Source organism: Mchenga conophoros, linkage group LG18 (genome assembly GCF_057382185.1).
Source record: "Mchenga conophoros isolate Kocher_MC1m ecotype Shallow Benthic linkage group LG18, M_conophoros_male_GT1.1, whole genome shotgun sequence".
NCBI lineage: Eukaryota > Metazoa > Chordata > Actinopteri > Cichliformes > Cichlidae > Mchenga > Mchenga conophoros.
Genome location: NC_140543.1, coordinates 35809691 through 35824545, shown reverse-complemented (window position 1 = coordinate 35824545; position 14855 = coordinate 35809691). Strand labels below are relative to the sequence as shown.

The 14855-nt window shown below is 39.3% G+C and overlaps 1 protein-coding gene across 3 annotated transcripts in view; it reads right to left on the bottom strand.

The window, feature by feature from the left end:
- Positions 1–570: 570 nt before the first annotated feature.
- Positions 571–14855, bottom strand: part of LOC146554284 (epidermal retinol dehydrogenase 2-like) — a 31950-nt gene continuing 17665 nt past the window's right edge. For 2 of the 3 annotated variants that reach the window (XM_085254759.1, XM_085254760.1), the window contains exon 7: positions 571–1165. In XM_085254759.1, the coding sequence (XP_085110885.1) occupies positions 1069–1165 (97 nt within the window). In that variant the 3' untranslated portion in view covers positions 571–1068. Of the gene's footprint in view, positions 1166–12639; positions 12981–14855 lie in introns of those variants that run through there. The other variant, XM_085254761.1, reaches the window with a different exon arrangement.

The following is a 14855-nucleotide window of genomic DNA, read 5'->3' as shown; positions in this document are numbered from 1 at the left end:
TACATCAAAGACCAGATTTAAGTAGAGCTGCACGTGCTCATGGCTCCTGCTATGTTATATTACAGTTAAAGTTAGAAAGAGTTGCTTCAGGCCTACACAAAACCACATTTATTTCAATGTCACTGGTGCATCTGCACAAGCTGGAAGTCTCAACTTCAAAGATTTGTCTCAAGTTTTTGCTTCAACACACGACATTTAATGCCTCAACGTTTTGTAAAGTTACTTACAAATAAAGACGTACTTAAATAAAGAAAATGATTTTTCCAGCCTGAACTAACTGCAGTTTTAAGTAATCTGAACCAACAGCTATTAACCTTAGCAGGGTGAGAAATTGTCTTAGAAATTCCTTTATCATGGTTGATTGTTCCTGAGTGCTTAGCTCTGGCACTTGGTGTTTGATGAGAAAGTATTTCAGCTGGTAAACACTAAACAGCATGAACAACTAAATGTATGCGTCAGCCTCTCTTTTCCTGGGGTCCCATTTTCAGGTCCATGGTGTGCCTGTTTAAAAACTCAACTGATGCCATTTTTAAAGGTTTCTAAATATAGCACGTTCACTGAAGAGGCCTCTTAGTAAATGGATGTTCTTTATTAATGCACTAAATTTGGTAGCAACATCATATAAGCATTTTTAATTGACAATTACGCTGGAAACTGTCAGTGTTAAACAATCTACACAAAGGCAATTTCAGAAATGTCAGGAAACATTCACAACAACGTCACATTTGATGCAGAGTTATGAGGACTAGCATGCATTAACAAAACTACATATAAAGGATCACCATGAGTGGTCTTTGCATTCCTGTTAATACTATATCACAGACTGTAAAATGACAATGATTCACTAATAATAATAATGCAATTTAAAAACACATTTAAAAACACATTCATTCATTTGGGAAGCTGAGATTAAAAACACAAGGCTCGTTATACTGAGATGTGCTGCTCCCTGATATTACACCAACAAACACTTAATTCGAGGGTTAACAATTAAATTGTTGTTGATGTTAATTTTAATGCATCCATCCTTCCATCTTAGGTATTCTTCATAAGTGCTTCTCCTCTCCGTCACTCCTGTTTCCTGGAGCGCCCCCTGAACGTGTCCATGAGGTTGAAGGCTCCCAGGTACTGGCCCAGAACAATGGCCTGCTTCATGTTCAGTACACTTTGAAGAGAGAAAAAACATAGAAATGAACATACAAAATACATACAAAAAGGTGTTTGACATCTGTGTTCGTTTCTTTTTATGTGCCAATGTCTTAATATGCTATAACAATGCAACTGCACCAGAAACTGCACGGACCAAAGCGAGTGTAAGTTTCCACGAACAGTTTCAACATCAACTCTGCAAAACTTTTGTGATCAAGTTTTACTGAGTAAAAAAGTCCAAATGCAACTGGAGTGGCTATAGCCTAGGAGAGGTCATCAGGGAGGTTGCTGGTTTGAACCCTGACTAATCCAGCATGCCAAAGTATCCTTGGGCAAGACATTGAGCCCCAAGGTGCTCTGTGTGGAATCACTGGATAGTCATATTTTCAGGTGGTTTAAGAAATTTGGCCAGATTTCCAGAAATTTAAGCGGCTCCATCCAAAGTGGAATGGATGCCATCTTTCCTAACAAGAGGTTGTGTTTCCCCCAGAAAGCTTCCGAAGTATGTACAAAACCTACATCATTGTTCATCCCTAACAGACTGGTAACAAACTTAATCAACTTCAGCCTCCTACACTCCATCTCCCTCTGGATTAAGGACTTCCTCAGTGACTGCCCACAGAAAGTTGCTGAGGAAGTAGTAGGGCCGCACCTCTCCGCAGCACTCAGTCATTTTCAAACAAAATAAATGAACACTGGAGAGAGTGCCTCCTTTCAATAACCCTGCAGTATCTCATTTGTGCTATCAATACAAACCATACATGTTGACACACATGTATATAGACAGGGTGTATTATAAAGAGTCAGCCTATTATAAATAAATAAATTAATTTCAGTGCTTTAATTCCACAGCCATTCACAAACCTACTCTAGAAAGGGGGATTCAGTACCACATGGTTGCCAGTATGTAGCACAAGAAGTGCATTGTTAGCAGTAAACTCATCCACCTACAACATTTCCAAACATCTCACCACCATCCCAGCCCCTGGTGGAAAACACACCCCATTAAAAACTCTACAGACCTAAAACCTGGATCACTGGATCCAGATGAAACCAGAGTGTCCTTTAATGAGGCCTACATTTCCACTTGCATATCTTTAACCAAGGCAGTGGAGACTGTCACAACAAGACAACAGCATCCAGCTCCTTACAGAAGAGAACTTTACTCCTGAATACAACAGAACAGAACAGAATAGAATAGAATAGTCCTTTATTGTCACTGTACATGTACAATGAAATTGTGGGTGCTCCACAGTAACTGTGCTGGAATAAAAATATGAATAGTTGACAGCAGGAATAAATGGCAAACAGGAGAAATATGTACAGTCAAGAGGAATATATATCTAAAAATCAGAGAAAGGGCCACTGTAAAGAACAAGTTGCATTAGATTTACATGCTGTTAGACCACATACTTACAACCAGATATTTTAAACACAACAAGGGTATCTATAGATAAGTACAGCTCTTGGCTCTTTCAAACAGACAGAACCTAGCCACCTAAAGATATGTGGATGCCACTGCGGTTAAAATCAAAATCTATCAAAACCCAAGAAGTAGAATCTTTCACTGTTCACATCAGCTGAGTGGATAGAAACATAAAGCTCACCAGGGAAGACACAAAGGACCATAGTTTGCCATTTATGGACTGTGCTGAGCGCATTGAGGACTCGGGAAGCCTCAACATTTACGTTCACTGGAAGCTCACGCACACAGACCAGCATCTACTCTTTGACTCCCATCACCCTTTGAAACACAAACTTGGAGTAATCAGGACCCTGCAACACCGGGCAAAAGCCCATCCCAATAAGGCAGAAACAGAAAGAAAAGGAGCACATACATGTAAATGAACTCTTTCATCCCAAGGACAGAACTCCCAAACACAAACGAAGCAACATAGTGTATGTACTGGAGAAACCAAACAGCTACTCAATAAACACACGACACCTCGACGGGACACGACTCACTGTAAAGATGAGCAAGGCAGCAGAGCAAAGCTAGCCAGCTGGTTCTTAGAAAGTTTATGATCACGTGAGAAGTTCTAAAACAATGAAACTGTACCTCCAGCAACTCTACAAGAGTGCTGCAGCAATCCTTTAAAAATAAACAAACATTCCAAGGACTGATGACCTCATTAGCATCATTAGCATTAAGCATAACAATGAATCTAACAAACAGCTCCTAATGGAACAAAATATTTGTTCTAATTTAAATAGGTCATGTCTAATAATTTCATAGAGCCAGAATAATGTTGCTTGCATTTCTCACTGGTAGCGAAATCTGGATGACTAACAACTCCAACAATGACTGTCTTCAAAGAGGGAGCAGAGACAAGGCAGGATAATACAACACATTATTAAAAGCCCGGATACAATGGCTTTTATCTAAAATGAACAGAGGTGACAGGCGAGGCACTATCTGTGAGCTGTATTTGTGTGAGCTGTTTTCCAGAGACAAAAATCTTTCTAATAGAGAATAATAGCCCTGTCCTCAGATAAATGGACTAGAGGAAGAAGAAGAAAAGAATGGCAGACATCTTTTCTTCTTAAACACTCACTCATGAAATACAATTAAAGAACAAAACGATTCAGCAGCAGTGCAGGGGGCTTCAGCTATCTAAGACCTGGCTCTTCCAAATGGTGCATTATTATTTCTATTATCAGTGTTATTGCTAAGGTATTACAGATTTCACTCATTTGGGTAAAGTGATGTGAAGTTTACACAGTGCTCATACAACTAGACTTTTAACTTATGTTGGCAAGCTGAGGGCAGTCAAATACAATGTGACCTTACAGTCCCAGCAAGAAATCATTGCAACTTCTGTTAACCTCTTAAACACCCAAAGATGGGTGCAAGAGGGAGGAGATCGTGGAGATCAGGAAACCACATTAACAGGTTAATGCACTATTATGTAAAACTCACGCGCTGACATTTTTGCTCACTTCTGCTGCCTTTATAACCAAAAGGGGTTAACCTCCCTCACTATTCTCGGAGCTTCAGACTCAGGTGTCAAGCAACTCATATTGATGTGGTGATCAGAAGCTGCGGAAAGTGAATAACATGCAGTGACTTTGAGCAACTACATGTGAAACAACTGTGCTCGAAGGGAAGTGGCAGAACTTCCAGGGGAGCATGTGAAGCCAATGAGAGCAAAGTATGGTGTTGATTGACATACGAGCTGGTGGAAATTTGCTCACCTTCATACAAACTGTACAGAAAATCTGCAATGTTTTAAAGTTCCACCAATGCATTGAAAAGGCAAGTCACATTTTAGACAGACTACGATCTCTCCTCTTTGTTGACTTCTACAGAATTACTGACACAGTAAATGCCACATTCAAAATGTCTATATGATGTTCTGCTATCCCATTTCTGTAACTGAGCAACAGAAAACTGATAGAAATATTAAGTTTATTATTAACCTTTATTTTACCAGGAAAAGTCCCATTGAGATTAAAAACCTCTTTTCCAAGGGAGTCCTGGCCAAGAGGCGACAACATGTTAAAATTACAAAGTTACATACATGATTATAAGTAACAATTAAAGTTTAATTAAGTTTGAGTGCAAGGTTCAATTAGCTGAGAATTATATTTTTGACACATCGAAAAAGGATGAAAACTCCCAGTACAGACTGTTAATTGGCAACTGCAGATATGATACATCTTCATGTTTTTGGCATAAATTGTAATACACCTCTATATATTAATGTTAGAATTGATTTTATTTAAATAAATACTGTAGAATAAAGACCCTACAATATTAGAAAGAAAATCTGAACAATCTGACAATCCCCCATGAGCAAGCATGTATCGACAGTGGAGAGCAAAAACTCCCTTTTAACAGGAAGAAACCTCCAGCACAACCAGGCTCAGGGAGGGAGCAGCTGAGTTTCAGAAGAAACCTCAAAATCAGTTTCTTCACTCTTAGTCCACTCTATTTTTGCAAATTTACACACCAAACTCACATTTAATCATTAGTAATTATTACAATTCATCTAATTTCAATTTCCCCATAATTCTTAGCTAGTACCCTTTTAAAAGGGAGTTTTTTTCCTCCCCATTGATGCCAGGTGCTTGCTCGTAGGACATTGTCTGATTGTTGGTCTTTTCTCTCGATTATTGAGGCAACTGTTTGTTGATTTGGTCCTATTATTTGGTGCTATATAAAAAACTGTAATGAACCAGATGAACAAACACTAAAATAGGACTGTGGCCTGCATTCGCTTTCATCACTATAACAAGGAGAACCAGGAATATCATTAACATATGTAAATCCATTACACAAATAATGGCTGCAGCTCCTAACTTCATCACCACTCAGTCAGGTTTCATATCCATTCAAGATTACATTTTCAGAATATCACACACTGCTACCAAACACATCCTGTAAATTTGTTATTCTGCCACGCTGCCAGTCTAACCCTTCAAGCTGCCTTAGATTCGTTTCCTCAGATATCTACTATATTTTCCAAAAGCATCCACCCACCTGTATTTTTCATGTCTTGGCTCTTTTCCTTGAATAAGAAGATATTTTCCTAAATGTATATAAAGACAACAAAGCAAACATCCTGGGTGCTTTTAGTTGGGAACCTTTATTTGACTTACACTGGTGAAATACAACTTATATAACAAAGTCTCTATTTAAAGAGATGGTAAATGGATAGGTTCCTATATAGGGAAAGCCATGTGTGGTTGTAACACATTGTGCTTAAGCATCTGTAACTCAATGAATTTTTGTACTTTTAAACAAAATATCCTGTTTGTTTACTATGAATGACACCTGCAAGAATACCACAGATCTCATGTGTTAACATTAAAATTACACCAGAGAACATGCTTCAAAAAAGTGGTTTATTGAAAAGAAAGAACAGCGTCCGCCTCTCTCTGTGACTGGCCATAACTCAAACACACTCTTGTGGTATCAGTGTGTAAATTAGTTCACTAAACAAACTTTCATGACACTACAAATACTCAAACAGTTAGTACAATGCACCTGTGTGACAAACATATAGGTTTGATTTAAAGTGCAGGCTGGGTGGACATTTTACCCAAACTACCTCCGGCTTTGAGTTAACAAATCCAGACAGACAACGCAAAAGTTTTTGTCATCTGCTGTCTCAGAATCTTCAGCGTTACTTTAAGACTTTTTTGGGCACATTTCTATTTTTCTTCTGCTCGCCTTGATTTTTTCCTGAGATACTCTTTCTTGTAATATTGGTTATTTTCTGGTCCACTTGCATTAGTGCTTGTTTTAAATGGTAAATGGACGGATTCTTATATAGCACTTTTTTCTTCTTCTTTTCTCTTCTTTTTAGAAGGTTTGTATGGTGGATCAAAATCTGCCAGTACTTTTCTGCTTCGTAATTTGATCAATTTTGGTAATATTCCCAATACTACTGGTTAAAATCCAGCCCAAAACCATGGTAGAGTCTGCACCATGCACCATGTTTTACAGATGGCTGTTGTGTCTTTCTCTTGACCTGCTTTGTACCTATTGATGAAGGTTTGAACCATAAATTTCCCATTTGAAGTCCCTCCACCATCAGACCTGTTCCCACTGATTTTCAGTCCAGTTCTTGTTTAATTTGGCATAGCTCAGCATTTTCTCCATGTTTCCCTTCTTTAAGAATGGCTCCTTGACAGCAATGCTTCCACTGAGACTGTCTTTACTGTCTTTTCATCTGTTTCTTAAGGACATGACTTTCAGATACTGTTTTATCTTCTTTAAATTGTTTTGTTAGGTCTGCCCCCTTTTCCCCATAGATTCGATTAAAGAAATGTGAGCAAATTATGTGTTTTTGCGACAGGCTACTAGTAACAAAGTCCTCAAAGATACAATTTAAAACGGAGAAATGCACAGCTTTTCCATCTTTTCTTCTGCACAGTTTCTTTCTTGAATATCAACTGTGCTAGACAAACAGTGAAAGAATGACTGTATCTGCATTACAGTGTGCAACAGCACGCTGAGACAGAAAAATCTGTAATACGACACCTCAGATGCTGGCAAACCTCTGCATGAGACTCAGACAGGTTTGCAAGTCAAAATGAGAAGACAAATTTACTGGGTGTGAACGCATACCGCTCCGTCATTACTTTTAGAGAATAGTGGCCATTTCCCACACAATGCCAGCTGATGATGCGGGCATCGCTGAATAGCTAAAGACATTAAATTGTCAGGGATTACATAGCGCTTTTCTACTCTCCCGGAGTACTCAAAGTGCTGTATACAACATGCCTCATTCACCCATTCATACAAGCACTTCTAAACTCAAGTGCAAACTAACAAACTCCGATGAACACATCAGAGGGCAACTTGGTGTTAGTATCTTGGATACTAACACTAACTAATACCAAGGATATTTGGCATGCAGATTGGGGAAGCCCAGGATCAAACCGCCAACCTTCCAATCAGTAGCTGATCTGCTCTACCACCTGAGCCACATCCCATACTGGTGTACTGATGATCATTTCAGACTGCCTCTTCTTCCTGATCCTGCCAGTCTTTTTTCTTGGCCCTGGTTTTGAAAATGGCCGTATACCTGAAGAATTGACTGTCTGAGCTGTAGACAACCCTGAGGTACTAGGTTCATCTAGAGGACAGGACATAAATAGTAAGGAAGTCATAAGTCCCTAGGAGAGTTGGAGGACAGCATGGCTGGGAACTTGCAGATCTTAGTGATGGACCTGGTTCTGGGCGGTCTTTGATTCGTGACGGTGCATCACTACACTTCTCAAAAATGTCAGTGTTGAAGGGCGAAATATCTGTGGACTGTAAACCAGATGGAATGGTTTTGGGTGTTGCAGCTGGAGGCAGAGCAGCCTCGACAATCCCTGGAATATAATACATGATCATAGTCTTGGCAGAATTCATCTTCATCCAGGCAACACTTGCATTATTTCCCGTTTTCTTAAATGGGTCATAGACACTGCGATCCAGTGGATGAGGTTCATGGGTGCAGATGGGATGGAAGGTAAGCGCCATGATTCCCCTTTCCTTGCAGAACTGGATAGCTTTCACTGATATATGCACTACCACATGCCTTTAATGGTTTTTCTTTATTTTCATGACTAGTTGCCTCTGCACTCCTCTGCAACAGGCTGTGGTTCTGCTTCATAAAAATTGTAAACCATGTGCTTCTCACCACATGATTGTGGGTGTTATAAGTTACTGTGAGCTAATAAAAAAACTTTCAGACCTAAAAAAAGAAGTGGAATAACGACTGAGTACAAACATTTTTTTTAATTGGTCAGGCACCTTTGCTAGTATTCTGTCTAACTTATAACCAGGTCTGCTGTCGAAGTCGAATAGTCAACCAACACTTTTTCCTGCGCTTCGGAGAAAGCTTTATTGCTGCTATACTAACCTACCAAGGATCACGGGGTCTCTGTCTCACAGCTTTTTGCAGCATCTACTCAGTGTTACATGGCAGATGTTCCTTTGCCACTGATCTGACTGCCTTCAGCAGCCACACCAGTATCAGTATCCCTTTTCCAGGCAGCTGGAAAAGTATAAAAATGAATAAACTCTTCTTTAGGGAAGGGGATGGTTGTAACACTTAAAAAATATGTTACAACCCACCCTACCATTATCTGTTAACGGCTTTAGCATTGTGGTTTGAAATGATCAGGGGGAAAATGCATCACAGTTTGCCTAAGAAACTACAATTTCATCTACTGTAAGTCACACTGTTTTGCAGTTTAAGCACTAAACAAAGTTTAGCACTAAACCTGCTCAAAAGATCAACTTTCTTACCTCAAAATCAGTTTTCCCCCCAATAAAACCTGCATGCAGCGGTTTCCAGCCATGACAACCACCATGCAAAAACAGGGATTGTGTCATGTGGGCAAACACTGAAATGATCGTGAGACTCCTAGCGCCTTCCTCATTGGTGACATTTGTGGTGTTATGAGTCTCCCCTAGTGCTTTTCTACTCTGCTCGAACACTCAGAGCATTTTATACTCGAGCCTCATTCATAAAGGGTAACACCATCCAGAGTAACTACCATTAGAATCTACTGTCAGAGGCCATAAGACCATTTGTAACCTTCACTTTGCACTTTCTGTACCGTGATGATCGTTACATTCTGACTGAAACTACTCAAAAGACAAAAAGGAATGAAAGGAAGGTTGGAGATTGGCCTATAATTAGCTAAGGCAGCTGGGTCTAGAGATGCTTTCTGAGTAACAGTTTAAATACTGCCACCTTAATGACTGCTGGTACATAGCCCATTAATAGAAACAGATTGATCATATTTAAGTTTAACCATTACATAGTTTTAAATGCATCACCAAAAGGCAAAGATGGTGCAGCAGCAGGGATACACCTGTCATGGGGAAGTGATGTGGCCACTCTATGTCTCAAGTCTTTTAAATTAGCTCTGCTGAGCTGGATCCTTCCAAGACCTTTGTTTTCTCTGTAGGAATACATGATGAAGGAAAAACTTCCTAATTATGTGACTTTGGCCCTACCTTGCTTTTTTACTTAAAGTTCTTAACCACAAGTGTGTTTACTAGGTGCGTGAAGTGTCCCTTGTATCCTAGGGGCAGACCCAGCAGGTTGCTGAAAATTATTTTTATTTTACATTTTGTTTCTCAGCACCACTCTTGTGGAAGCTAATGGGGTTCCTTATAAATAAACCACTACAGACGAGTTTAAAACAAACAAGATGATTGAAGTGGATACAGTAGCTGTAATTCAAGAGGTTTAAGAAAAGTATTCATTTTTGTTTATAATCAGAGTCAATTTTACACACGTGACACATTTTCAGTCTCAAAGGCAGAAAAAAATATCTAACAAATAAAAAAAATATGTAATTTTTACACAATGAAAATTGTGCAGTCACTAAATGCCTCACGTCTGGAACCCATGAACATCACCAAATGCTGCATTTCCTCCGTTCAGAGAATCTGCCAGCCCTTTACTGTAGCGTCCCTCAGCCATATTTTTTAATCCAGTTTTGTCTTTTTCCCCCAGCAGAGCACAAAGTGACAGACTAGTTGATACAATATCCAAATTCTTTGCCTTTAGAAACTTGTTTGCTTTTGCAGTGTATATTGTGTCTTTATACATTTGTATTATAACAGGCAGCGTGGTTTGTGAATGCGATAACTTAAGAACAAGATGATGTAGGATTTTAAAATTCATACCACAGGTGTACCTACTTGGCATGTTAGATGAGTCAGAATCTCAGTGACCTTGGATTTAAGGTCAAGGTCAGGGGTCACGTTTTCTGAAAATCCTGTGAATGCAATAACTCAAGTAGGAAGACACTTAAGATTTTCAAATTGATACCAAACATGCATCTACTTGGAGGCTGAGGGGCGGCACTGGCAGCTGACACAAACACGTTTACAGTCATTCACTCGTCAACATCAAAGGCCGGAGACGGTGATCACATCACAGATTTATTAGCAGCTCAGAACAAACTCTATAATCTCCATCTTTGTAACTCTGGCACTAAATAAATGAAATTTAACTGAATTGAATGCAGCTGTCTGTTCAACAGACCAGACTGGTCAGTGACTCGTGTCTGAGAGGATTCCAGTATTTGAGTGAAGTTGAGCCTAAAATGACCAAAAATCAAAAACTGAACTAGATGCATTTGAGGTGAGTTTTAAATGCAGGCTGCAGACAGTCTGTGCTCTGAACATTGGACTGATTCTTATACAGCGCTTTTCTACTCTCCCGGAGTGCTCAAAGCACTGTGTACATGAACATGAATGAACATGCCACATTCAGCCATTCACACCCACTCATACAAGCACTTCCTTCTATACTTAAGCATTCACACTAGGGCTGCCACAAACGATTATTTTGATAGTCGACTAGTCACCGATTATTTTTGCGATTAGTCGACTAATCAGATCATCATCCACTGGACGTAAAACTACAGCTTATTGCACCAGCAGCATCTGCTCTTATATAACTATCATTAGCTTACAGCTTTAAGTGTTTAAGGTCTGTGCTAACTAACAATAAAGACAAGATGATAGTTTATTAAATTTTAATGAAATTTGCAGATTGTTTTGGTGAAGTTTAATAAACTCCTTGCTTTCTAAAATATAACAGGACACCGGAGTATATTCTCCAGCATCTCACACTTCTGATAATCAGCTGTCTGCTTGACGTTTATTCAGCTGTGTAAAAACTATAACTTTAATCTCAGCCAAACCGATTTACTCAGGAACAAATAAAATACTAAAAAAAGCCAAACAATAACATTTTAATTTATTTAAGTGACTCATATATCATGTTTAACCTGAGAGAGAAAGACAGCGGTGGGTTTGAAAACGATTTGCCGGGAGTCCGGTGTTCTCACGGCGCTAGTTAGCCTTGCCCCCGCCTAGCTATTGAGCTAGTGGGTAACAGGCGTCTCCGAAAACGTCGGAGCGCTTTTGAAAATATGTGGTGTCCTGATAAACTGAGCAGATATTTGAGGTTTACACAGCTACATTCTCGCCTGAAAATATGTTAAACGTTTATTTTGTGACCCAGAAAGAATAATAAGAGTAATATTAAAACTAACTAGCTGCCGCCATTGTTGGAAACTGAGCTGGGCTGCGCTATGAATTCTGGGACACAGCTTCTTCTTCTTCGGGGTTTAACGGCAGCTGGCATCCTTGTACATGCAGTGCTGCCATCTTCTGTTTCAGTCCGTTATTACACTCTTAAATCCTGCTATTATTCCTGCGTCTTTTGTGATCTTACAAAGCTTCAAACGACGCGTCGACTATTAAATCAGTCGGCGACGATTTTAATAGTCGACGTAATCGTGACTAGTCGACTAATCGTGGCAGCCCTAATTCACACACATTCACACTCTGATGAACGCATCGGAGAGCAACTCGGGGTTAGTATCTTGTCCAAGGACACTTGACATGCAGACAGGAGCCGGGGATCGAACCACCAACAGTAGCTCAGTAGCTGATCTGCTCTACCACCTGAGCTACAGCCATTTCATTTGTTCACATTAATAAAATTCAGAAAATTAACAGATTTATCAATATGACAACACTATCATTAAATTGGGGATTAGATGAATTACAATCAAGTATTTCACTTTGTGTTTGAGGCAACACAAAGACATTAGATGCTCTTAAAAAACAAAAACAATCTAATTCATGGAACGAGGTCCCAGGAATCCTAAGGATCTGAAACATCTGAGATCTTAGGGATCTTGGTCAGTCGGTGGCTGATCCGATACCTGCTGATCTCTAATCTGGATTATAACATGCTCTGAAACCAGTTAGGCATGAGTTGCCATGGTAATCTTCCCCAATAAGAAATGATCCACCTTTGTAGTTCTTAAACCACTGGGTTAGTTAGCTGCGTAAGAGCAATCCAGCTTTGTAGCACAAGTCAGGTCCAGGAAGATTTGACCCCACATCTTGTTTCAGTATAATGACATTGGCGAATACAATATTAGGGAAACACAAATTTAATGAAAGTTAAATAAGTGTTATGAGAGCAAGACATAGTATCTGAATGTTGTCTTTAATACTTGACATTTTAGATATTATATAGCACTCATGGCTTCACTACATGTAAATACACCATCACATGTAAAAATGTCATGTGCTGGGTTTCATGGTCAATAAAGCATCAAATCCCTCCTAGTAAACTTCAACATTTAGCACAGACGGAGGTTGCAGAATGTTTCGTTACACGTTACAACAGTCCGAGCTACAATGTGCCCTGTACGTGGTTAGAGATTACAGCTGAGCACAACATCCAAACACATTTCAGTGTGCACTGAGGCGTTTGTGGCAGTCTATTTCAACGGCCAATTCCATGTAACGGCCAAAGAGGTAGCGCAGCTTCCACTGTAACACACTGACGATGATGGAGGGAAACAAAAGAGAACAGGATGAGGACAACAACAGAAATATAACCCCATCAGCACCAAGGTCATTTTAATGAAATGCATAACATATGTAACCATTACGGCAATCGAATAATCTGCCAGTGATGGCTGTGATGTCATTTTAATTATAAGGAAATAATATTTCTCTTCAACAATCAGTTTAAAGCCAAGTTTAACCTCATGTTATTGCTGGGATGTATCCATCTAAAAACAAACATCCACACAAAAAGATGACAAAGACGAGGACAGACCTGAAACAACTACTGTACCAAACACACCGACAACGATAAGACCATTACATAAACAACATGCAACATTACTGTATTCTGGCACAAAAGTCATCCAAGTGGAATCTTTATGAGTGTTAGTTAGTGTGCATGAGTTCAGTGTGTGCCAAAGACATTATTTAGGTCTGAGTCATTCTGGAAACGTTAGTAAGAGGGCAAAAAGAAATAATTAAAAACAAAATAAATCTCAGAATCAGTTTTGGGTTTGTTTTGTTTTTTAAATATACAATAAGTTTTTGCACGTATCAAATTGGTTTTAAATTTGGTGCCTTTTCACACCGGACATACGGACATACGACGTCCGTGTGAACATTTTGTGCGTTAAAAATACTTTTGGACTACCTATTGCTAATGCAGCCGTTCACACCAATCGTGTATTTTTATTGGACGAATTTGCTGAATTTATTTTTATCAAACCGAGCTTGACTCTTCAGATGTTTTGGATCCGAATAAACTGATCTGACCAACCAAATCGCTGTATTTGGCAACAAGCTTGCTCATAGCTGCATATACAATGATACAGAAAGAGGAAAATGTTACCATTTTTACCACAGACACACTGATGAACGCTGGTCTGGCTCACTGGGCTCTCTGAAACGATTTCTCCTCCTCAGATCTGTTTCCAACTCTTGTAACAGCAGTTCAAACTGACACACTGACATCCTTCAATATGTATGGAACTCGTGACACAGCTTCAGCTGCTGGACAAAGCCATAAAACTCTCTCTGCTGAGAAATGGATAAAACCTAGAATCTGGATTTCTCCTTTTCTCATTTAGGAACATCACCACTTTATGTGGACTCCGTTTTAATCGTTTGCTGTTTTAACTGTTTGGAGTTTGTTGAAATAGTTTTGTGAGCTTTAAGCTGAGATTCTGGCAAAATATATATATATTAGGGGTGCAACGATACACAAAATTCACGGTTCGGTTCGATACTTTGGTGTCACGGTTTCATATTTTTTTGATACAAAAAAATGTTCATGCTTTTTTAATTTGTCATTTATTAAAATTATAAATATATATTTTAACTCAAAAGTACAGTTTTTAAATTTAATGTTGCTGAAACAACAAAGTAATAAAAAATAAATCTGATTGAGGAATCCCTCATCTTTGGAAAAGAGAGTTTATTACAGAGAAATGGCTCTTTCAAAATAAAAGCTATACTATACGCTTCTTCTGGGCTATATTCTCAGCAGCATATTAAACATATCAGGTCCCCATAAGGAGAATCCTGTGCTAACGGCTGTCTAAATGACTCGGGTAAAGTTTGTAGCATGCTGCTTGTTGTTTTTGTCTGCTTCCACTTGTCTTTGCACTAGGATGCTGTCGGAGTAAATGTGCAGTCATATTCGTTGTGTTCCCACTAGTGCTGTCAGCGTTAATCTGAAATGACGTTAACGCCACAACACGGCAAATCTCCGTTAACGAGCTACCGCGGATCGCCCCGTGCGTGGGGCTGGACGGCCAACAAGCTAACAAGCTAACACACTAGTTCCCACCCATGTAATTGAGCATTGCGTGGCACATCCAACATACTGTTTTACTTTAGTCCATGA